Below are 23,862 nucleotides of genomic sequence, written 5' to 3' on the forward strand. Positions count from 1 at the left end.
CCCTGCGTTAGAGTGAGAAGACAGCAAGCCAGCATGAGTGGCAGGGAAGCTGTGCTCAAATGGAGCGCAGCCCAAACCAAACTCCCTGCCCCGCTTAGCGGTCCAGTGGGACGGGAGAGCGGCCAGTGGGTTTCCCAGAAAGCCCCGTCCCTCGGAGTGGCTGGTGCTTTTGAACTGCTGACCTCGTGGTTAGCAGCTCAGCTCTAACCCAGGGCAGGTGACTGGATGGCGATGCCTCAATCAGCGTCTCAACGAGTGGCTTTGAGTTCCCGTGGGCCGTTTCCAGCCAGGAGACGGAGCGGAACGCTCTGACCGTGGAAGTACTGTCCCCGGGAAAGCACTGGCCTCCTGACCCAGGAGGCGCAGGCAGGCGTCTCTGAGCAACCGCTGTGGACCTCTGTCCTCCCTGCACAGGGACGACATCGCGGACCTGGAGGAGGCCAAGAAGCTGCTGAGGGAGGCTGTGGTGCTTCCCATGTGGATGCCCGACTTTTTCAAAGGGATTCGAAGGCCTTGGAAGGTGAGAAGGCTGGCCTGTGGGTGGGTGAGCGGCTGCTGCCGCTGTCCTTAGCGTGGGCATGCGGTGGTCCGTCAGGGCCCCGCCGGGGAGATCCAAGCCCACAGCCTCGGAGTCCATTCCGACTCACAGCAACCCCGTGTGGGGTTTCTGAGGTGGTCAGTCTTTGTGGGAGCAGACTCCTCGCCCTTCTCCTGAGGAGCAGCTTGGGGGGGGGGGGGTTGAACCACTGACCTTGCACTTGGCAGCCCAGTGCTTACCCAGCAGCGCCACCAGGCTCTCTAGGGATTTTGTGTAGACCACAGTTCCAAGACTTATTTGGACTGCACCTCCTTTCAGAAAAAAATTACTCAGTGCCCCCGACTGGCAATGAAAGCTGCTGCCCTCTGCCCATCATCCAGAATAAAGGGTAGCGCTCTGCTCCTGCAGCCCCTTGGGTTGTTCTAGGGACCCCCCTCAGGGGGAGGGGTGGCCCACATTGGGGAGCACTGGGCCTGAGGAAACCTGGTCTTGAGCTTGGGGTTGAGGTGCGCTGCGTCTACATCCCGCAGAGACAGCTGGGGTTCTGGACCAACCAGCGCCTGCAGTTAGAGCCACATCCTGCAGGGGCAGGAGGAGATGCAGGTCTCTGGAAATAGCGTTCTAACACGCGTGTGAAGAGCAGGCGGGGTGATCTTGCTGTGTGAGTGTGATCCAGTAAGCTCGTCCTGGAAGCTAGCACCGCTCTCCCTGCTCCACCCAGATGCCTCTCGAGGCCAGTTGCCCTCTGGCTCAGCGTTTGGAGCCTCCTTGGTCCATGTCTTCCTCCCAAGGTTGTGCACGTGAACTTAGCCCTTCTGCCTGGCTGTTGCTCCCGGGAGCAGCTTTGTCCTGCCGTTGCCATGGGAAGAGCGGCCCTTTCTCAGACTTTCCACGTGCTGTTCAGTCAGAGCTGACTCACGTTGGCCTCGCGTGTGCCCAGTGCACCATGGGGTTCCCCAAAGGAGACAGCCAGACCTTTTCCCACATTGCCTCTTGGCAGATTTGCATCCCCCTGAGGGGCTCCTTGTGCCGACCAGACTCCCCACACCAGACACACTGCCATCTAGTTGATGCCGACTCAGATGGACCCTGTAGGACAGGATAGCACTGCCCCGTGGGCTTCCGAGACTATAACTTAACAGGAGTAGACAGCCCGTGGAGTAGCTGTTGGTTTTGAACTGCTGACCTTGAGGTTACAGCCCAAAGCCTAACCACTGCGCCACCAGGGCTCTGTCTGTGGACGAGCAGAGTGAAAGGAAAGCACTGCTTTGACCCCCCTCGGCTGGGGAGGTCTGTACCCCCCACCCACACTTCAAGTGACAGCTTTAAAAGCAGAGAGATGGGTTTGGGGTGTCTGCTCCGACCCCCTTGTCAGCAATAAGTTGTTATGTTTGGGGTCTTCTGATGCCTGTTATCTGATCCCGTTGACACTTCAGGATCACACAGGCTGGTGTGTTTCTTCATGTGGACTTGTTGATTCTCTGGCTGCTTGTAGACAGTGGGGCATCCCCTTACAGGAGGGTCACAAGGAAGGGATCAATCAATCAGGGCACAGTATAGCACGGATGAAGCACACAATATTCCTCTGGTTCCTTAAGGCTTCCTCACCCTCTACTATCCTGACCTCAGGCCTGCCTTTCAGTTCTGGCTAGACCGGAGCATGTGCACTGGTACAGATAAGAGCTCAAGACACGGGATCCAGGTCAGATAAACCCCTCGGAACAGAAATGGGAGCAGTGATACCAGGAGGGTCGGGGTAAGGTGGGGGAAGGAGGGGAGGAAGGGGGATCGATCGATGCATTCCCGCCCACCCCCCACCCCCCACCCCAGGGGGACGGACAACAGAAACGTGGGTGAAGGGAGACAGCAGTCGGTGTAAGATATGAAAATAATAATGATGTATAATTTATCAAGGGTTCAGGGGGTGGAGGGAGGGAAAAAGAGGAGCTGATACCAAGGTCTTAAATAGAAATGTTTTGAGAACGATGATGGCAACATATGTACAAATGTGCTTGACACAACTGATGGGTGGATTGTTATAAGAGCCCCAATAAAACGATCTTAATAAACAGATGGACAGAGAGATGACAGCAGAGAGAGAAGTGTTCGTGTGAGTAGCTTGTAGCACCTGCTCCCCTGTGATGGTCTCTCGGTTCGAAATGTCTTGTTACCTAGACTTAATGTGTCTTGAAAAACACATAGCCACAAACTCCCCTTGCTGCGACTTTTCAAACATTTAAAAGAGAAAATACAATTTAAAAATAAGTATTTAAAGGACTTTTAAAGCCATGTTTCCTATTATTAAATATTTATGTTCTGCTTTATATTTCAGTGAGCTGCGTTTATTATAATGACTGATGTTGTAATTAAAAAGCGTTTATTTGCTCTAATAAGATGTATACATTACTAAACAACACATAGAAAGGTAGACAGAGGAATAATCTAAATTAACTGTGGCATTTATAAACTTAAAAATAAATGTCCACACGCTTAGAAAATCGAACACTTCTTGTTCCATAGATGTTTTTAATTTATTTATTTGTCTTTTTTTAACCAAAACAAACTCTGCCATCGAGTTGGTGCCGGCTCACGTAGGACAGGGTAGAGCTGCCCGGGGGTTCTGAGACTAACTCTTTACGGGAGTAGAAAGCCCCATCTTTCTCCCCAGGAGCATCTGGTGGTTTCGAACTGCCGACCTTGCAGATCACAGCCCAACACATAACCACGACACCACCAGGCGTCCCTTTTTGGGGAAAGTACCCATTTTGTCACCGGCTCCTGTTTTTGAATTATAGCTGAGAAAAATAACGAACCGAGCCAGCGTGACTTGGGCAGCGAAGCGGCGATGTCTGTGTCTGGTGTCCCAGGCGGGGAGGCCAGTCTGGATTCCTTCTGCAGGTGTTCGTCTCAGCGAAGAAGGGCTTCTCTCGGGGAAGGAGCCCTGGTGATGTAGCCATTGGCACTCCCCTGCTAACCAGAAGGCTTGGACCCATCCGGCTGCTTCTTGGGAGAAAGAAGAGGCAGTCTGCTCCCAGGAAGATGATCGTTTGGAAAGCCGAAGGGGCAGTCGTACGCTGCCCCACAGGGTGACTGAGTCAGAATGGCCTCCAGGGCAGGGGCTTGGAGGAGAGGGAGCCAGGTGGCACCGTGGTTAAGTGCTCAACTGTGAGCCAGTAGGTAGGTCTTCAAGCCCACCAGCCTCTCCCTGGGAGAGATGGGGCCGGCCGTCGTCGCCTTCTGTAAAACAGCGGCCTTGGAAACCCCATGGGGCAGCGCTGCTCTGTCCTGTACTGTCAGGATGAGTCAGAGTTGACTCCAAAGATTAGATGTAAGGTACCGAGCTGACGTACTTGGGAAAATCCATCGGTTTTTAAAGACACAGCCCCTGGGCTTTAAGACCCTGTTGCTGGAGAGCGAAGGCAGATGGCGGGAGCTGTCTGCATTAGGTCATGGGGGAGACCAGGCGGTGGTAAGGTGGAGGGGCAGCGGGAAACCGGAAGGCCCTTGACAAGACAGGATGGCACAGTGGCTGCAGCAATGGGCTCGAACGTTGTGAGGATGACCCAGGACCGGCCGGTTGTTTCGTTCTGTGGTGCACAGGTGCGTGATGAGTCGATACTGACTCGATAGCTTCTACCAACGACAGCAACAAAACCAGTGGGTAGTACAGGCTCAGACAAAAGGGAGCTGCGGGACAGGGGGTTTCAGTGCAGGAGGAGACCTGTCAGGGGAGAGAGGCGTTTGGAGGAGGGAAGCCCAGAGGCCACCGTGTCCACGGGAGCTCCTGATGGCGGCTGCAGGGGCAGGATGAGCCCCCGGAGGCCGCCACCAAAGTGGCTCTTGGTGCCTGGGGAGCATGCGGTTGCTGAAGTTGTGCAGAGTGTCAGTTTCTCAGACACGAACGACCTGGTCTTTGGAGCACAAGGGGTGCGTGGTGTTTGTAGCATTTTAATCTGGTCTACATCTTTTGAAATTTCAGGGTGTGCTGATGGTCGGACCGCCAGGCACGGGTAAGACGATGCTGGCTAAAGCGGTGGCCACCGAGTGTGGCACCACGTTCTTCAACGTCTCGTCCTCGACACTGACGTCCAAGTACAGGGGAGAGTCTGAGAAGCTGGTCCGTCTGCTGTTTGAGATGGTGAGTGGTGACACATTAGACTGAGTCCATAGCGCGGTTTGTGCGGGCATACGGCACGCCCCAGGACATCAGCACACTCACCTTTCTTAAAAAAAAGGCAAGTGGGATTGTATTTTAGTAATTCCTGATAGGGTTTAGAGACCAGGGTGATACTTTTTGTGGGGTAGTTGGTGTATTTTCAGTGTGATCTTTTTCTCTGAGGTGAGAGGTGGCCCTAGCCTTGTCCAGTGAAGGTTAGAGAGGAGGAGGTGTCTGGTTTCAGCTGTGTGTGAGTGTGTGTGGACGGCTACCTGCTGGATCGCTCACGAGCTTGTCAGAAGCCCTGGTGGTTCCACAGTGAAACGCTCGGCTGCTACCCGGAAGGTTGGCGGTTTGATCCCACCCAGAAGCCCTGTCGGAGAAAGAGCTGGCTGTCCACTGCTGTACAGATGGCAGCCTTGGGAGCCCCGTGGGGTAGTTCTACTGTCACGTGGGGCGCTGTGAGTCAGTCGATGAGCTGGATGAGCTGTTACTATGTATCTTAAAACCAGTTGGAGATTAATCTGTCATTAAAGTTTGTTGGTTTTCCATGAGGGATTTGCAGTAACTACTGGAGGATGCCTGTTGGAGGATAAGGGTTGGTGATTTTTCTCTGCTGTTTTGGTCCCCACAGTGGGAGTTTTTGGACACAAAGTAGAATTGCGGAGTGTGTACTGCGTACCTGTTTCCCACCGTCACCAAGCATGGGACAAGTCTTTTATTTTCAGAAATTTCCCTTCTTTTTTTTTCTTTTGATGTGAATAAATTTCACCTCTGCCCCTAACCTGTGGTGACATTAAAACAGTGAGAAATTTGAACTCCCCTTTGAAAGGAGAAGAATGGCATTTAAAGTAATACTCAGATTTTTTAGAAAATGCTATAAGATCATTAAATGGTTTCTTTAAAATATTTCCATTTCTGCGAAGGCGAGGTTTTATGCCCCCACCACGATCTTCATTGACGAGATAGATTCTATCTGCAGTCGAAGAGGCACCTCCGACGAGCACGAGGCGAGTCGCAGAGTCAAGTCTGAGCTGCTCATCCAGATGGATGGTAACTGACACTTACTAGTCTCCACTGCGGTCCTCCCCCGTGAATGTGTGTGGCTGCAGACTTGGTGAGGGGCCACATGGAATAGGTTCCGTGTCACCTGCTTTTGTTTTGGGGTTGGTTCAGGTGCAGGCTTAGCCTAGGGATATTGTGGGTTTGGTTCCAGCCCCCCAAAATACAGCTAATATAAAAATAGAGGGGCTCAGAGGACTGTTGAGGTTTCCTGCTGCATGTAAGAGAGATTTTCCCCACGCTAATCTCGGGTTATGAAAATCATAGGGGAGTGAATAGCAAGTGTTCACACTTTGAGTATACCCCTTCATGTCCTCATCCACAATTTGTGAGCTATTTGGTATGTATGTGCACATATATGTATACACACACAAACATATATACTGTCTACAGTGTGTGTTTGTGTGTATGTATGTATATATTTCCTAGATTTCTGTTATATGACATGAAGTTTTATTTCTTTTTATGTAAAAAATTCAGTTCTGAAAAAGTAGTCCTTGTGAACATCAGTTTTATTTGGTTCTAAAAGGAAGTGCTGTTCTCAGCACTGAGGATTACAAGGGTCATTCTTAGATTTCTCTCCCTTAAAAAAATTTTTTTTTTGACAAGTCACTTAGAACTTTGGAAGACAAAAATAACTGTAGTCTAGCCTGACTTTCAAAATTACGATGGCATCCTAATATATAAACGTGAACCCTCATTTGTTGCCTCTTAATGAAAATTAAGTAAATTGGAGTGAGAACAGACATAAAATGTTCTTGTAGGGCTAGGCGAGAGGAATTTGCGCCCCTATGTTTTGTAGTTATCTGTTGGCTGGGTGTCTGGTCAAGCCCCTCCTGGCGTCTGAGCCCCACGCACTGTGGCCGAACACCTGGAAGTGCTAGTTGTGTGTCAGAACTCAGCACATCCGGACCAAGACTGTGTCTGTCTTCCCCTGACTGCCTACAGGGGTCGGCGGAGCTTTGGAGAACGATGATCCTTCCAAAATGGTGATGGTGTTGGCTGCCACTAACTTCCCGTGGGATATTGATGAAGCGCTAAGAAGACGACTAGAAAAGCGGATTTACATACCTCTCCCAACAGGTACAGCCTGGCCTCTCCCTGCGTTCTCAGCGTTCTGCCTCTTCCTCTCATCCCTGTCTGCTGTCCCGAGTCTTTCTCCCATCGTCGTTCTGCTTAGAGAAGTGTATAGCAGCTCAGAACCGAGGTTTGCCACCGATGGAAACACACGGGCCATGCACTACTCTCTGGAAGTCCCTCACATTTCAGAGACATATTTAGGTTAACAAATTGGGTAGGACATTCAAGGTCTTAGCTTTTAAACATGCAGTGTCTCCATTACTCCTCCTTTAAAGGATCCCCCCCCCTCAAATTTATCCTACAGTTTTCTAAGATAGACTGCTTTGGAAATTTATTTCATCCAATGGCTGAATGCTGGCATATTTATAAGGATCTTTCTTTTTATATTATTTTCACAATTAGAATTTTTAAAAAGTTTGATATAAATCACTCATTGAGAACTATGAAAGAATGGAAAGAAGCGTTTAATTAGATGAAAGTAATTACACTAGCTAAGATAGAAGGCGGGAGAATATACCACGGTGAAACGTACAGATTTTAAGTATGCACGTTGATGAGTTTGACACGTGTGTACACCTGGTCCGTCAATACCTGGATGGAGATGTAGGTCACGTCTGTCACTGCAGGAAGTTCCCATCAGCCTCATGACCGGTAACTCCACTCTGCTGATTTTCATCACCATAGATTAGTTTTCTCGACGCTAAATTTTGTACAAATGGAATCATGACAGTGTGTGCTCTTCCAGATTTGGCCGTTTTGCAATTCACCCCTGGGGCTACAGGTATGAGTTGCTTTTTCTCTGTGTGGCATGCCCATCATTTAATGTGACCTCTTTCATGGACATTGCTGCTGTTTCGAGCTTGGGGTTGTTGTGAATAAAGCTATACGCGTTCTTGTCCGAATCTCTCTACGGACCAATGTCTTAACTTCTTTTGCTTAAAACAAAACGGGGTACAAGAATGGGTTGGAGGGTGTTAGCGATTCTCAGAAATATCCAGACTGTTTTGAAATGGTTGTTGCATCTTATTCCCATCCCCCATCAATGAGTGAGAATTTGCAAACTCTTCTGTGTTCTTATCAGGATTGGGCATCGTCCGTGTTTGCATGTTAGTCCTTGTAGTGAGTGTGAAGTGCTGCCTTGTGGGCCTTCCTTCCACTGCTCTGATGGCTGAGGACATAGAGCACCTCTGTTGTGTGCTTATTGGTCATGGGCGCATCTTTTGAGCAGTATTTTTTTCCCCAGTCTTTCCCCCAATTTTTAAATTTGATTGTTTGGATTTTTCATTGATGCTTTGGGTAAGTTTTTTGCTAGATGCATGTTGCTAATATTTTCTCTCAGTTTGTGGCTTGCCTTTCAATTTTCCAGTAGTGTCTGTTGACAAACAAAAGGTTTTCATTTTGATCAGGCTTACCTGTGCTGTTTTTCTATAATGGATAGTACTTTCTGTATCTTAAGAAATCTTTGCTTTATCTTAAGGATGCAAAGATTTTTCTCTTGTATTTTCCTTTAGAAATTGTACTTTGTCCTATAGTCCATCTTGAATGTATGTGAATGTCAGGTGGGGATCAAGTTCTGTATTTTTCCATCTAATTGTTTTATCACCACTTGTTGAAAATACTTCTATTGAATAAACTTGGCATCTCCATTGAAAGTTATTTTTCTGTATATGTATAGATCCATTTCTGAACTCTAGTCTGTTCTATCCATTGGTATAATTTTAAAATATAGACATAGGGTGCTTCAGGCTATCTATTTCTTCTTGAGCAAGTTTTTGTGAGTCGTGCCTTTCAAAGAACTGTCCATTTTCCCTAACTTGTCATATTTACTAAGATAGACCAACTGGTACCAATCCCTTTGTTCAACCAAAGAAGCAGAACCCCTGAGAGATATATGTGTGTAGTTTTGGGTGGGTGTGCGTACACACATGTTCATACACACCTGGACATGCATATGGCATGTGTTGTGTATGTTTATACATTCGTACAACAGATGGGTTTGACCTGATATACATGTGGAAGCTGGCTGAACAGCATATGCGGGACTTGCTTTCCTGTCTGGTGTGGAGGCCGAGGCCAGTGGGAGGGCAGTCAGCAGGAGACTAGTGTGCAGTGTGCGGGGGAAGCAGGAACGCACTGGGATCCGCAGGGATGAGCTGGAAGACACGAGGAAGAACAGGAAGCCCACGTTGGGCTCTCGTTGCCGCTAAAACTCCCAGCAGAAGAACCGGGCGCCGTCTGTCACGGTTACAAGACATGCACCTGGCTCAGGAGTCCCAAAAGCTGAAGGAGGAGAAGGGCAGGAGCTGCAGGCCCAGGTGCTGCCAACAAGGTGAGCCGGCGGATACATGCCAGTGTGCATGAGCTGCACTGTGCCTCGCATTCTGCACCAGCCTTCTGATCCGATTCACTTCCGCCTTTCCCACACACAACTTGGCTTGCCTTCCCAACTAACCCAGACTGCGCAACGACGAGAGTTCTGGGAAGCAGAATTCCAGCTTGGCATTACATTAAGCTGATCCACGTACCCTAACTCCCTATTGTTGTCTGTGGGATTTGTAGTGCTGGTTCCCTTTTTAACCTGATACTAGTAACTCATACTTGATTTCTGTTGTTTGTCATTAGGCTTGCCAGACTCTTATTAATTTGCATTTTGGCAATTTAAAAAACCCCCAAGTTTTCTGCTAATTTTTTCTACTATCCTGCCTATTTCATTGCTCTCTTCTATTTTTATTGTTTTCTCCCTCGTATGTTGAATTTAATTTTCTCTTTTTCTGAAGTTAGAAAGTGGGATCATTGATTTTAAACCTGTTATTTTTTTAATGTAAATATTTAAAGCTGTGGGTTTAACTTTGAGCACTGCTTTGACGTCACTCTACAAATTTTATTTGTCATACTTTTCATGTTTTAGTTTAAAATATTTTCAGTTTTCTCATGATTCATTTCTGTGCTCCTTGGGTTACCGTATAGACTTGTGTATAAGCTGAGTGTTCCAGCACCTTTTTTAATGCAGTTTTGTGGCAAAATTAGGTGCCTCAGTGGATATTGGGGTCAGCTTATGCTCGAGAGGGGACGGTATTTAGACGTGTATGTGGCCAGTTGTTGCCGTTAGGTGCCCTCGAGTCAGTTCCAACTCACCGCCCTGTGTGCGGCACAATGAGACATGGCCGAGTCCTGCGCCAGCCGCAGCCGCCGCCTTACGTTTGAGCCCACGGTTGCAGCCGCTCTGTCCCTCCACCATTGCATACGGCGTATGGCTTAGTAGCCGAATAGTTGGCACTTTCTAGGTATAGTTTGGTACAGATTTTTAATTAAAATTTGAAGAACATGTTCTGTAGAAACAATTTGTTTTGGTGCATGTTGTTGGCGGACTCCATTGAGTCGGTTCTGGCTCATAGCCTCCCCGTGTCCAGCAGAAAGAAACACTACCCGGTCCTCAGGAGGATGGTGGCAGCACCTCTTCCACACCGCTCTGCGTGTTTCTCTGGCAGTCGCGGTGTGCTTTGGACAGTCTTCTCCAGCACCAGCATTCAGGTGCACCGATTCTTCTTCGGTCTTCCTCACTCAGTGTCCAGTGCTCACCTGCATACAAGGCCATGCACAACACCGCGGCTTGCGGCTGGTGCACGTTAGCCCTCAGAGTGACATCCTTGCTTTCAGCACTCTAGAGAGGTGCTGTGGAGTGACATCTTTACGTTGATCGCTCCGTTCACGGGCCGGGGTGTCCTTGGAGCTGTGCTGCTTATTGTTTGCCTCTCTCTGCCTGCTGGAGTGTTTAGTGGCTTTCAGTGTGACTACCGATCAGCCGCGTCTAAGCCTCCAGAGTGACATCCTTGCTTTCAGCACTCTAGCGAGGTCCTGTGAGCAGGTTCACCCAATCCTAACGATACGTCCCAAGTATATGAGGGGACGTCTCCCCAGTCTTGCTTCCAAGGAGCGTTCTGGCTGTACGTTTTCTAAGACAAGCTTGTTTGAAAGTTTAGTTTGTACTTGTTGGGTGTATTGCTCTCTGAGCGTCTGTAATACTGTTCAGTTTTCTAGATTCTTGCTGTGTGTTAGTCTAGTGTGCTGTCGGTTTCTGAGAGTGTACTGTTAAAATATCCAGCTATGATTGTAAATCTGCCAGTTTTTCCTTCATGCATTTTGAAGTTCTGTTCAAAATGTCCGTAAACACCTATTGCTATCTCTTCTAGAAGAATCAATTCTTCTATGATCATGCAATGTCTTTAAAAAAAGTGATTAAATCCTTTTATTGGGGGCTTGTACAACTCTTATCACAATCCACACATACACACAACGTCTTTTTAAAATCTCTGGTAATACCCTTTCGCTGGATAACTAGTCCATTTGATACTCGTGTGCCCTCACGTGTTTCTTAAGCTGTTGGCATGAGAGGCTCGGCTCCTCCCTCCTTGTGCTCTCTTTATGTTGATCGCTCCGATCACGGGCAGGGCGTCCTTGGAGCTGTGCTGCTTATTGTTCGCCTCGCTCTGCCTGCTGGAGTGTTTTGTCGCTTTCAGTGTGACTATCGATCAGCCGCGTCTAAGCCTCCAGCGTGCCCGTGGTGCCTTTCTCCTGTCTCCCCGTCCCACGGCTCCTACTTTCTCTTGGGTTCATTACTATTCAGCGCCCAGTTGGATTCTTCGGTTGCTGTTTTTGTCAGAGTCACTCTCGCAATTACGACGGGCCCTTTAACTTAATACATTCAACTTAGAACTAATGTTGTACCAACTCAGGTAAAGCAGATGGCGTCCATGTCCCTCCCAGTCCGCAGTCTTGGCCAGCATTTTGTGTCTACATACATTGTAAACCCCATGATCTAACGGGGCATAGAAAATCAGTTTAAAGAAGAGGACTTTAAAATTAGTAACCTTTTTTTGGGTAATCACAGGCACACTTTCCGGACCTGGTGCTCTGCTTCCCTTTGACAAGGGGCGAGCTCTCAGGTGGGGTCATCTCACCTCTGTGTCAAGGACGCCCGTCCTTCAGCGCTTCTTCCCACTCAGGGTCCACTGGCACCCAACTTCCCCACCCTTTGCCATCCGAAATGCCCCGGCCGGGACCCTTACCTCTGAAGGGTACTGAGATGGGGAGACGGTTCTGGATCGGAAGAGCTGTCCTTCTCCTTTCCTTTCAGTAACTTTAACGATGCCATTCGATCGTCCTCCGGCCTCCGTTGCTTTTGATGTGGGGTCTGCTGCCGTTTGTAATAGTGTTCCCTCGTGTGTCATCTGTCCGATTTTCTCTGGCTGCTTTAAAAAAAAATCAGCTTTGTAGAGAAAGGCTCCATACACAGTTAACTCTGTCCATTTAAACGTGGACACGTCTTCCGAGTTGTCCACCGCCCTGGGACCACATCATCATCATGGGGCAGAAGAACTCTTTCCTCTCGAAGGTGTTTCCTGTTCCCTCTTGCAGGCCAACCACCCCTACCCCCAACATGCCCCGTGCCAGGCGATCACGGACCTCCCTTTGTCCAGGGCACATGATCTTGAATCCACATAAATACGACCCTGCAGAATGGCTTCTTTTGTGACTGGCTACTTACACGCAGCCTACTAATTTTAAAGTTCACCCACGCCGTTTGTTACTTTTTATGGGTGAATCGTACACCGACAGAGAGGTGCCAGAAGTGCTGGCTGGGTCCAGAGGAGGTCGTGGAATAGACAGTGACATCATTGCTGATGTCAGATCTTGACTGAAATCAGAGGACACCAGAAGGTTGTTCACCGGTGTTTTATCGCCTATGCAAAGGTATCGTATCCCACCACCCGGATCATAACAGGTTATCAGTAGAAGCTATGGGAGGAGTGGGAATTCCAGAACTCTTCGTTGTGCTTGTGCAGCAGAACCTGTGTGGAGACTAAGAGTCAGTCTTTCAAGGAGAACAAGGAGATGATGTGTAGCTGGAGCACCGCCATTGTCCCCTCGGTCACCTGCTGACTCTGATCTGGCGATGAGCGGACAGTCCTGAAAGCCGGATTATATGAAGAAGAATGCAGCACAGGGTTGGAGGGAGACTCATGAACAACCGGTGTTATGCAGGTGATCCAGCCTTGCTTGCTGAAAATGAGGAGGACTTGAAGGACCTACTGCTGAAGATCAAAGACGACAGCATTCAGTATGGATCACTCTGTAATGTGAAGAAGGCAAACGTTCTCACAACTTCTGTCATGCATAGAACGAGTAAAATGGTCAAGGGCTTCACTTTACTTGTATCCACAGTCAACACTCCCGGAAGCAGCAGTCACGAAATCAAATGAAACATTGGACAGATCTGCTGAAAAAAGACCCCTTTCAAGTATTAAAAAGCACAGGTGTTACTGTAAGGTTTAAACTGTGCCTGACCCAAACCGTGGTAAGTTCAATTGCCTCATCCCAAGGGGCTTCAAAAAGTTCATGGGAAATGGAGTTTTAATGGATTGATTTCATCCCCAAAACTTTGTGAAGGCCCCCTCTCCGAGTGCATGGGAAAGATAGATAATGAATAAGGAAGGAAGAAGATTTGATCCTGAAGTACGGTGTTGGGAAAGAATATTGACAGTACCACAAACTGCCAACGAACAGACATCTGTCGTGGTAGATTTACAAGTGGGATGACCCGTGGAAGCCAGGATGGCGAGACTCACCTGTTTGGGTCATCTTATCAGGAGATAGTAGTCCTTGGAGAAGGATATCCCCTTTGGGAAGCTAGAGAGTCAGAAAAGGAGGCGGGCCCTCCACGAGGCGAGGGGACGCAGTGGCCACAGCAGTGGGCTGGCTCAGTCATCGTCACCACTGTGAGTGGCGCAGGACTGGGCAGTGTCTTTGTGGTACAACAGCGTTCCCTCCTGTGGACGTGCCGTGGATGGTTTATTCATTTCTCCATCAGTGGATAGTTGGCTTACTTCCTGTTTGGGAGTAATATGAGGAAACCTGTCAGGAGGATTCATGTATGGACGTATATTTTCATTGCTCTCGAATAAAACCCTGTACGTGGCCACGTGGTGTGTGCGTTTCCACTGGAGCAGGTCGGCGGTTGCTTGAGCCGTGGTCCTCGCCGGCTGCTCTAGAGGTGCTCCGTGTTCCTCTGTGCTTTTGGCAGTGGGAGGATGCACCTCTGTCAAGGTTCCCTTCGATTCATGCGGCCTTTTGCTAGTGTCCCACAGGCCACTGGGATTCTTTTCAGTGCTCTTTCATGCCTTCCCTTAAATGGGAGCGTTTCCACGCATCTAGCGTCATGCTCGCTCACTGATCCTCCTGCTGCCACCTCCAATCTGCCTGTAGGTAGCCCGTCCAGAATTCGACCGTTTCAGATGTCGTGCACATTTATTTCAGATACTGTACAAAGAACATTCATTTTTTAGAAATAGTTTTCAGTGCTTTGCCAGGACTCTCCATCTCTTCATTTTATTTATCTTTTTCTTTTTTGAAGTCTACCCTTCAACAGACAACGTTTAATGGCTTTTTCCCGGAATAAATCAGTGGATAACTTCATGACTAAGAACCGTCATGAAGCTTATTCCGAGGCGGAGGTGATCAGGAACATCTCTACGCCCCAGCTTCTCCATTATGTTTGAGCCTCACTGTCCCCCACTGCCCACGACTCTCTCTCTCTCTCTGCTGGGTTCAGTCATTGGCAGTAATGTCTCTCCGAGCTCACAGGCTGTACTGAACAGTTACGTGGTTTATTATGGGTAAGAGGCTGCAACTCAGGATCCACGTCAGGCAGAGGAACACAGGCATGCCTAGTTCTCAATCCGTGCAGCTCTGTACCTGGCCTTCTCTGGTGACAGAAAAGCTCCCTAAGGTGCCAGGCTCCAAGATGGTCATCAGCAAGACTGTGTTCATTATTGATTACGAGTGGGCACCTTAAATTAATCATAGTCACTGCCATCAATTCACTTCTGAGCCCCTTGTTGGACAGAGTAGGACTGCCTCTGCCGGCGTTTGAGACTGTAAATCTTTATGGGAGTAGACGGCCTCATCTTTCTCCCTGGGAACAGCGAGTGCCTTTGAACTATTTGACCTTGGGATTAGTAGTTTAATATGTAGCCTAATACGTAGCTCCTTAACCAGACCAAAAGCCCCAAACCCACTGCCATGGACTTGATCCAGTCGCAGAGAGCCTGCAGGACAGAGGAGAACCGCTCCGTAGGGTTCCTTAGCCTGTAAATCTTTACAGGAACTGACAGCCTCATGCTTAAGCCACTGGGCCACCAGGGGTCCTCTAGCCAGACCCAGCCAGATCCAACCCTCCCCCATGGAGTCAGCCCAATTCATAGCAGACCTCCGTAGGGTTTCCGAGGCTGTAAATCTTCACGAGAGCAGGTCATCTTCTCTGCTCCACGAAGTGCCCGCTGGTGCAGTTCACTGATGTCGCAGTCCAGTGCGTACTCAGCTGCTCCTTAGGGAACCTGTTAAGGTGATTTATCCACAAACCAAACAAAGGAATTAACTGCACCATACGGTAGCTCTACTTCTGAGAAACAGAACCTGGCAGAAATGAGGCTGGCTGTCTTCTAAGGCGAGGGCAGAAGAAGGGAGAGCTCTGCCTGGCTTTCAGCTCTTCGTTTGGGGGAAGCCAGCTGTCATGCTGTGAGGAGCCAGCGTGGGAGGAGCTAGAGTCCCCCACTAACAGTCAGCACCACCGCCTCCATGTGAGTGAGGCACCTGTAACCAAAGTCCCAGCTCCTGTGAAGAGTCAGTCGCTTGAGAAACACCAGCCCAGAACGGCCCAGGCGAGCTACTGCCCAATTCCTGTGTACAGAAACTGGGTTGACAAGCAATTGTGTTTTAAGCCACTAAGTTTTAGAATTCATTACTTAGCAACAGAATAGATCACGGATAAGCTTTTATGGTTTTTGTCAGCCAGTTCTAACATCTGGATCACCTGGGGTTCTATTTCTCTTGACGATTTTCCCCTTTCTTGATCATTGGTCCGGTTTTTCTGCTTCACATGTCTAGTCCTGTTTATTATCAGCTCCCTGTTGTAGGGAGTTTTGGCTATGCTGTTTTCCTTTAAAGGATGTTGAATTTTATTCTGGAAGGCACATTATTAGCACAGTTAAGAAAAGGCCATCTTATAATTCTTTGTTCCCCGTTGTTTAATGAGGGAAAACAGTTGCTTCTTATATTCTGTCTAGTTTTATGTTTACTCACCAGAGGAGGAAAGTCTGGTACTAGTTGTTTCATCACTTTTAACCTTAAATTTAAACTTATTTTTCTACCATGTCTCTTGCTCACTCTTGTGACTGTACATTGGTTGTATAGCACACTCAGTAGATTTCTAGGTTACAGATGTTAGCTTACATTGCCTGTCTACATCCTACTAAAGAGCCCTAGTAGCACAGTGGCGAAGCACTTGACTTCAACCAGAGGGTCAGTGGTTTGAACCCACACACCACTTAATCATAGAACTGCCCGTCTATTTCTGTAAAGATTTAAAGCTTTGGGAATCCTCTGGGTTCAATTCTGTCTGCATTAGGGCTGTTCTGAGTCTGAACCGACACCATGGCATCTAACAGCAAAACATGTATCCTGTTCGTTTTAATATATGAAGGGGTGTCCACAAGTTAATGGAAACATGGAATTAGAAGATGGACTATTTCCATGAAGGTTTTGATACTCCCACAAAAATTTCCTTTCATTTCTAGAATAGGGCTTATCTACCGAAATCATTGCTGACGCAGTGTATTAAGCATTAGGCTGCTAACTGCAAGGTTGGTGGTTTAAAGCCACCAGCCGCGCTGAGGGAGAAAGATGAGGCTGTCTACTCTGGGAAAGATTACATTAGGAAACCAGTTTCACTCTGAGTTGGTATCTATTTGATGGCTCTGGGTTTGGGTTTTATTCCTAGAGATCATAACATAATAAACCTATTTAAAGTAGCTATGAAGATGACTAGATTTAAACCTGTAAACTGTTTTAAAATATTGCTCCTTAATGTCAAGCAGTAATTGAGTCAATTTAAAATTTTTAAAATGTGTCAATTTTAAATCACTCAAATGAAAACCTCAATGGTTTGTTCTCATTTGAAATAATTCTCTCTGTACTTATGTTACTAAAGTATATATGTTTAGGCTTATTTGTTTTTATTTTACTTTCAATATTTGAGGGAATGAGGGCAAGGAAAAAAAGTTTTGCTATAAAATCATTAAATAAAAATCTCAAAATGTGAAGTTACTGTTTCTCAGCAGAGGCTCCATAAGATCATAGGTTCCCAACCTTATTTGGCCTGCTGCCCCCTCATCAGGAAAATTACTCGGTAACCCCCTGTCAATTAAAAAACTTTGTATTATAAGTCATAATCTAGGATAAATGGCAAATTTCTGCGTTCACAGTCCCCTGGGTCTTTTCAGCACCCCCCATCCCCTACCTCTTGCTGGGGGTAGTACTGCCCAGTTTGAAAAACATTGATCCAGGTCAGTGGTTCTCAACCTTCCTCATGCCACGACCCTTTCATACAGTTCCTCGTGTGGGGGTGATCCCCCAACCATAACATTATTTTTGTTGCTACTCTTAGGAGTCAGGCGACCCCTGTGAAAGGGTCATTTGACCCCCCCCAAAGGGGTCGCAACCCACAGGTTGAGAACCGTTGATCCAGATGAAAGATAAATGGGCATTCACTGATTATTTTTACACTCCCCTTTTTTGTAGGTTCAAAAATTTACACAATAAAAAATGGGAACAATAATTGGTTTTTTTTTTTTTCATGTCTTAGGAAATTGGAGAAAGTTAAGGCATAATTGTATATTCCCTTAGTGTGCCCCCGGAAGCAGATTTGCGGCTAAAACTTAGGGAAATAGCCAAGCATTGTTGGTATTTAAAAAAATGATCTAGTGGACTTAACTTCACACAGTATACAGTTGAGTCATACTGGAACAGCAAGTGCCCACAGGCTGGCTCTCTGAGTAGAGAATGTATTAATAAGTCTTTGTGCCAATTGCTGATGTCTAGAAAAACCAACAAACACAAGGTGACAACACTGGGCTTTTAACAATGACCCATTTCAGGGTTCTGAGCCCTACAAGAAGGTGGGCCAAGGAATCCACAGATAATTCCTTGAAGTTCATCTCTTTTCATGAAATAGACCAGTACGTTCTCCTGAAAACATCTACGACGGTGCGATGTTAGTGTTTCTGTTGTCAAGAAAGGACCTGAGCTCCTCGGCTCCCATCGCAGGTGCCCTCTCGGTCAATAAGGAAGCTTTAGCTGTGGGTCTGCTTTCAGTCACGGCAGTCAGGGTGCAGGGGAAGGAACCTAGTGCGTCCTTGCGTCTGCCATGACACCCTGCTGATGCTGGTCCACTCTGCGCCACCCATCACGCTTCTCTTCCTGGCTGTGCGTCTGCAGTTTCTCGGGAACATGATTTGTGAAGTAGCTCGTGTAACAGCACCCCAACTCTCCCAACAGCAGAAGGAAGAGCTGAGCTCCTGAAGATCAATCTTCGAGAGGTTGAGCTGGATCCTGACATTCAACTGGACGACATCGCAGAGAAGATCGAGGGCTATTCTGGCGCCGATATAACGAACGTGTGCAGGTAGTCTCCGACTGATCTGAGATAGACACTGTGTGAGCCCGGGGTGACTAGAGAAACAGATTCAGACACGCAGATGTGTGCAAGAGACAAGTTTATATCAAAGAATAATTGTTCATTAAAACATCCCAGCCCAGTCCAGATCAAGTCCATAAGTCTGATATTAGCCCGTATGTCTGATACCAGTGTATAATCTCCTATTCAGACTCACTGAACACACGAAGTGAAGCCAAATGCAGGAAGATCACAGGCCAGTGGGTGGGAGGTCTGGGGGATGCAGTGGCGGTGGGAGCTTCTCAGCACTGGCAGGGATCTCCATGTGACTCCTCCAGCTCCAGGGCTCTGGTTCCATCAGGGGTCTCTATGTGGCTTGTCAGCAGGAAGTCAAGCAAGGGGAAGGAGTCTCCTGCCTCCAAGGAGGAATACAGGAGTCCCCAGAATCCTCAGAAGAAAGCCATGCCCACACAGAGGCCTCATTGGCGATTACCTGATTGACAGGCTAGACTCCACCCCTTTGTAAGTTGACAGATGATGTTAACTGCCACAGACACTACACATTGGGCCTGAGGATGGGGCTTCCCTTTGATTTTTAAGAAACAATGATACTTTCCCAGGGAATAGAAATTCTAATGGCCTCTGGTGAGTCAGGACTATGTTGGAGCCATAAAGTGCGATCATTAGGACCGGCTGGCATTATTTTGATGAACAAAGTTCATGGAAGCAGTATGAGGGGGCTTCAAAAAATTCGTGGGAAAATGTCATTATCATTTCGTTCTGTTTTTCCTCGAACTTTGAAAAGATAACTTTTCCCTGTGGATTGGGTGAAGATTTACAGGGCAGATCATGAGTTTTACACGCGACAATTCATCTCCTTCATAGCGATCCCCTCAACGCAGCATCACTGCCCCCACTTCCTCCTGTGTGTCCTGCGTCCACCCCATCTCCTCCTCACTGAGCCCGGCTCACTTTGCCCTTGGGCAGATGCGTGCCCCACGGTTTCCAGGGGTGGATAATGTTGAGGACTGCATTCTCCGCCAAGGTTGCCGCTGACCCTTTAGACCTGTCCGTTATTTGGCTGAACATCGAGCCATCAGGAGGAGTTCGGTTCCAGAGCTGAAGGGTGTCCAAGGGGTCATAGTCTCAAGGGTTCTGCCAGTTTCTGAGTTTCTGTCCAACCAGTCAGCCTGTTTTGTTTTTTTTAATTGTTTTGATTAAAATCTTTCTCCCACTCTATCCGGGACCTTCTAATGTGATCCTTTTCAGAGTAGTTGGTAGTGGTAGCTGGGCACCTTCGAGTTTGTCAGGTGTCAGGGTCAGTTTTCACGAACTTTTTGAAGCCCCCTTGGATTGGATTAGGCTGGGTTCTCTTGAGAAGCAAAATCATGAATGTGTGTGTGTGTGTGTGTGTGTGTGTGTGTGTCTGAAGAGAACAAATCACATAGTTACAGAAGTAAGTAAGTCCAAACCAGCTTCAAGTCTGTGAGTCAGATGTTAGGCTGGAGGTCTGTCTGGACTGGTAGCGCTGCAGGGCTGATGGACTAGGATTGGTAGGAACACTGCAGGCTGCAGACGCAGATGAAGCAAAGGACAGCAGGTCAAGCTTGTGACTGGAGAGGTAGGTGAATGAATCCAAGGTCAGATGGCAGGTTGAAGGCTCCTGGGATTGACAGGCAATATGGCTGGCCTTTGGTGCACGTCCAAGAATTGTAGATTGACGAGCCCGGGGCAGAATCCAGATCCAGCCAAAATCTAACAGACTGTCCCACAGCATCCTTATGTAGGAAGTAAGCCACACCCTTTTCAATTGCATCACGGATGTGACCCGAGGACGTGGGTTGCACTCCACCTCGGCTCACCACTGCTCGGCCACCCAGAGCAGGTCTTATCCTGCAGTTGAATGGGTCTTATGAGATCGCATCGTGGAACCGTCGAACCACTGAGACTCTTGACCCTGCCATGCCAACACGAAACCTAATTATCACACCACTCATAAGTTACTTACACATTTTTTCCTTTCAATTTACTGAGATAGTTTTTAGCCAATTCACATCATTTTGTGCTAAGAAGAATTTTTTTTTTCTTTTCAGTTGTTTTTTTTTAAACCTTGTGGCACAGTGGTTAACCACTCAGCTGCTAACTGAAAGGTCAGCAGTTCGAACTCACCCAATGATTCCGAGGGGGAAAAAGACCTTGCAGTCTGCTCCTGCAAAGCCCTACAGGGGCACTTTTAGTCTGTCATCGAGGGTCACAACCTGACAGAACTGACTTGCTGGCACACAGCAATGACGACAGCAAGCCTTTCTGTAAAGCCATAGCACTTGTGCCCTGAAGTTTCCTTCTCAGAGTTTTTTCCGTGTGTCTCCATTCAGGGACATATAGTCAGCTGGCAGTATTTTGACTCTCCGATGATAAAGAATTAAAATATTTACCATTTTGGTTGGCTTGGTCTTCCTAATGGTTTTGGTCGGGACACTAACTGAATTGCCCTTCTCTTCTGAATCATCATCATTTTCAGCGGATCAGAACAGAGCTGAAAATGGGATTGAGAGAAACCAGGCTTAACCCTCTCAACGAAAAACTCACTGCCATGGAGTCGATGCGGATCCTTCGCAACCCTATGGGACAGGCTAGAACTGCCCCTGGGGGGTTCTGAGACCGTAACTGTTAACAGCCTTGCGGTTACCTGCCCAGCACGTAACCACTATGCCAGGAGCACCTCGTCCTAATCCTGTAGCTGGCTCCACATAGTCCCTGGTCTAGGGATTCCATGTCCACTCTCCATGGAGCTGTTTACATGCCCAGCTCTTCCCCCACTCCTGGGGCTGTCAACAAACTGATGCACCGTTCCGGATTCTTGTACCAGAAACCTGATGTGCATTTCAGTGTTAGCTTCCCAAACATCTTGGCCCCCTTTCAGGGGGTCCAGGTGCAGAAGAAAGCGCTCTAGTGGGTTACGTGTTGGGCTGCTAACCATGAGGTCTGAGCCGCTCCGCGAGGGGAAAGATGAGGCTTTCTACTCCCATAAGGATTCTCAGGCTTGGAAACCTGAAGAGGCAGTTCCACTCTGCCCTGTAGGGTTGCTGTCAGTCAGAATTGACTCCAGGGTAATGCGTTGAGAGAGATGCAGACAACCCAGCCCTGTGGCAGCCTGACCCTCCGGCCCGCTGGGTCCACTAAGCCTACCTTTGTGTTTATGTCCTTTGCATCCTGACTTAGCCTCTTTGGAACTCTCAGGAAGTCTCTGGAAAATTCTAAGCAGCATCCTGAAAACAGATGCAGTGACCTTTGAGGGGTTCGTGGTGGGATGGATGCCTGTCCCAACGTGGTTGCAGTCGAGAGTGTTGAAAGGTGTTGGCACCACCAGCCTGTACTGACCTGGGCGGGCGTGTGCTTTCAGGGATGCCTCGCTGATGGCCATGAGGCGGCGGATCAACGGGCTGAGCCCCGAGGAGATCCGTGCGCTGTCCAAGGAGGAGCTGCAGATGCCAGTCACCACAGGGGACTTCGAGCTGGCCCTCAAGAAGATCGCCAAGTCCGTCTCGGCGGCCGATCTGGAGAAGTACGAGAAGTGGATGGTGGAATTCGGATCCGCCTGAATGTCTCGCACCTCACTCATTTCCATGTTTGTTCTGTTTATAAAATGTGAAGACGTGCTGCACTTTTTTTTTTTCAAAATAGGTTTGGAATTTTTTTATTGGACAGATTTCCACTTAAAGGGGATGGGAAGGGGAAATTCTACCAATCTCAAAGGATATTAGATGTCACTGAGGAGAAGAACCCAGTGTCCCTGGCGCTGGACTGGTCACTACACGCACACTCATATCACTTGTTCACTCTCTCCCTCCCCGGCCAGGATAGCAAGGGGGCAGAGAGGGTGCATCCACGACTATTGGAACTTGTTTATAAAAGATCTAGACGGTACTCCATTCCTCAATCCCACATGTTGCTGCTTTCCTTCAAGTCTTTGTAACCCTAGGGACCAGCGTTGGTGTCATGCCAAACATGGATTTGTGTCAAACTCATTATTTTGAGGCAGAGTTTGGGTGAAATATTGAATCTGCTAGTGGAACGCTGTAGGATTCAAGTACTACCTACTGGAAGGAGCCTACCTGATGGTTAGAGTTTTTAATATTATTTCCCCATACCACCACCACCATCTCTGGTGTTAGCTATTGAATCATTTACATGACACTTTTATGTTTTTCTCGCCCCACTGTTAGCCTATTCTAAATAAATACTTGGGTGTGCTCTTAATGGACGCAGACCACAGAACTCTGCATGTTTTCAGCTAGGGTGCTGAAGAAAAATTGCATTGTGCATGCTGAACATTAGGTACAGCCTTGGAAGCTACCCCCTCGCTGGGTGAGAGACTTTTCAGCCACCCAATAAGATTAGGATAGAAATCCGGCGTGGGCACCCAGCTCAGCACGGAGGAAGCAGAAGGAAGCAGCCTGGAAAAAGGAAGAGCAGACAGTATCTCTTGGACCACGCACAGCCTATCTTAGCATTGGCGTTTTCAAACGATGTGTTTGTTTTGATTGGGTCACCTAGGCTGACAATGGTCAAGCCAAATTTTTATTTGACGATGTCCCCGATTCTCCATGTTGCAACCCACCAGCTGGTTTCAGACGACATGCGATGCAGCTTGGTAGACACTGCAGAAAGCCTCTTAGCAGCCTGCCTTACAGAAGCATCTATGTTTACTACCTCCCCCACCCCCACTCCCCGCCCAAAGATCGACCAAGGTCCTGTGTGCTTTTGAATTCCGCTCGCTGCTGACTGTCCAGTGCTGTAAATCACCCCCTCCTCTCTTCTGAGCCACAGATGACCGAAGTTAAAACCAGAAGACACCCTGGGAGGATTTTAATTGGCCTAATGCCTCTCAGAAATTGATATGGGAGAACGTTGCTTCAGTGCGTGAATTTATTTTTAACTGAAGGAAGCCACTAAGAATACGATGAGTTCACAAGCGATTGCTGCCCAGCGTCCAGGGAAGGCCTTTTTTTCTGTCCCCCACGAGTCTCAGAAGCAGCGCCTTCCGTGTTTTTATGGTTAAAACTCGCCATCAGCTTCTCAGCCCGCTGGGCCGTTCGCTGTGGGTTTCCTGTCGGTTGGCTTGGGGGTGCCGGTAGGTGCCAGGTGAGGCAGGGGCTCCCAGGAGGGCCCCCCTCTTGCTCTGGGTGGTGGCTGCGCTGGGGACCTTACACCTCAGGACTCCCTTTGCGGCCTTTTAAGGGACACCGAGCACGCACCCACGCACCCACGTGTGCGTTCCTGGCTGCAGACGCCAGGAGGGGGACGAGTGTGTGTAGCAGGTGCACCAGGTGAGAAAGATTGGCTTCAACTCTGGCCTCAGGGAGCACGCGCAGTTAGCATTTTGCAGACCCGGCCTCCTTTAGCTGGGCCGTCTGGCCCCGCCCCTCACGTCAGGGGGTTGTGGCCCCGCCCCTCACGTCAGGGGGTTGTGGCCCCGCCCCTCACGCCAGGGGTTGTGGCCCCGCCCCTCGCGTC

The 23,862-nt window shown here is 48.4% G+C and overlaps 1 protein-coding gene across 4 annotated transcripts in view; it reads left to right on the plus strand.

Annotated features, from left to right (window-relative positions):
- Positions 1–22,004, plus strand: part of KATNAL1 (katanin catalytic subunit A1 like 1) — a 65,672-nt gene extending 43,668 nt beyond the window's left edge. For 3 of the 4 annotated variants that reach the window (XM_045294021.1, XM_004714817.2, XM_045294022.1), the window contains exons 6-11: positions 415–520; positions 4,518–4,676; positions 5,621–5,747; positions 6,705–6,839; positions 18,228–18,354; positions 21,749–22,004. In XM_045294021.1, the coding sequence (XP_045149956.1) occupies positions 415–520; positions 4,518–4,676; positions 5,621–5,747; positions 6,705–6,839; positions 18,228–18,354; positions 21,749–21,947 (853 nt within the window). In that variant the 3' untranslated portion in view covers positions 21,948–22,004. The remainder of the gene's footprint in view (positions 1–414; positions 521–4,517; positions 4,677–5,620; positions 5,748–6,704; positions 6,840–18,227; positions 18,355–21,748) is intronic. The other variant, XM_045294023.1, reaches the window with a different exon arrangement.
- The last annotated feature ends 1,858 nt before the right edge of the window (positions 22,005–23,862 follow it).

This window comes from Echinops telfairi, unplaced genomic scaffold, assembly GCF_000313985.2.
Source record: "Echinops telfairi isolate 266 unplaced genomic scaffold, ASM31398v2 ScPeMD7_2565;HRSCAF=3150, whole genome shotgun sequence".
Lineage (NCBI taxonomy): Eukaryota > Metazoa > Chordata > Mammalia > Afrosoricida > Tenrecidae > Echinops > Echinops telfairi.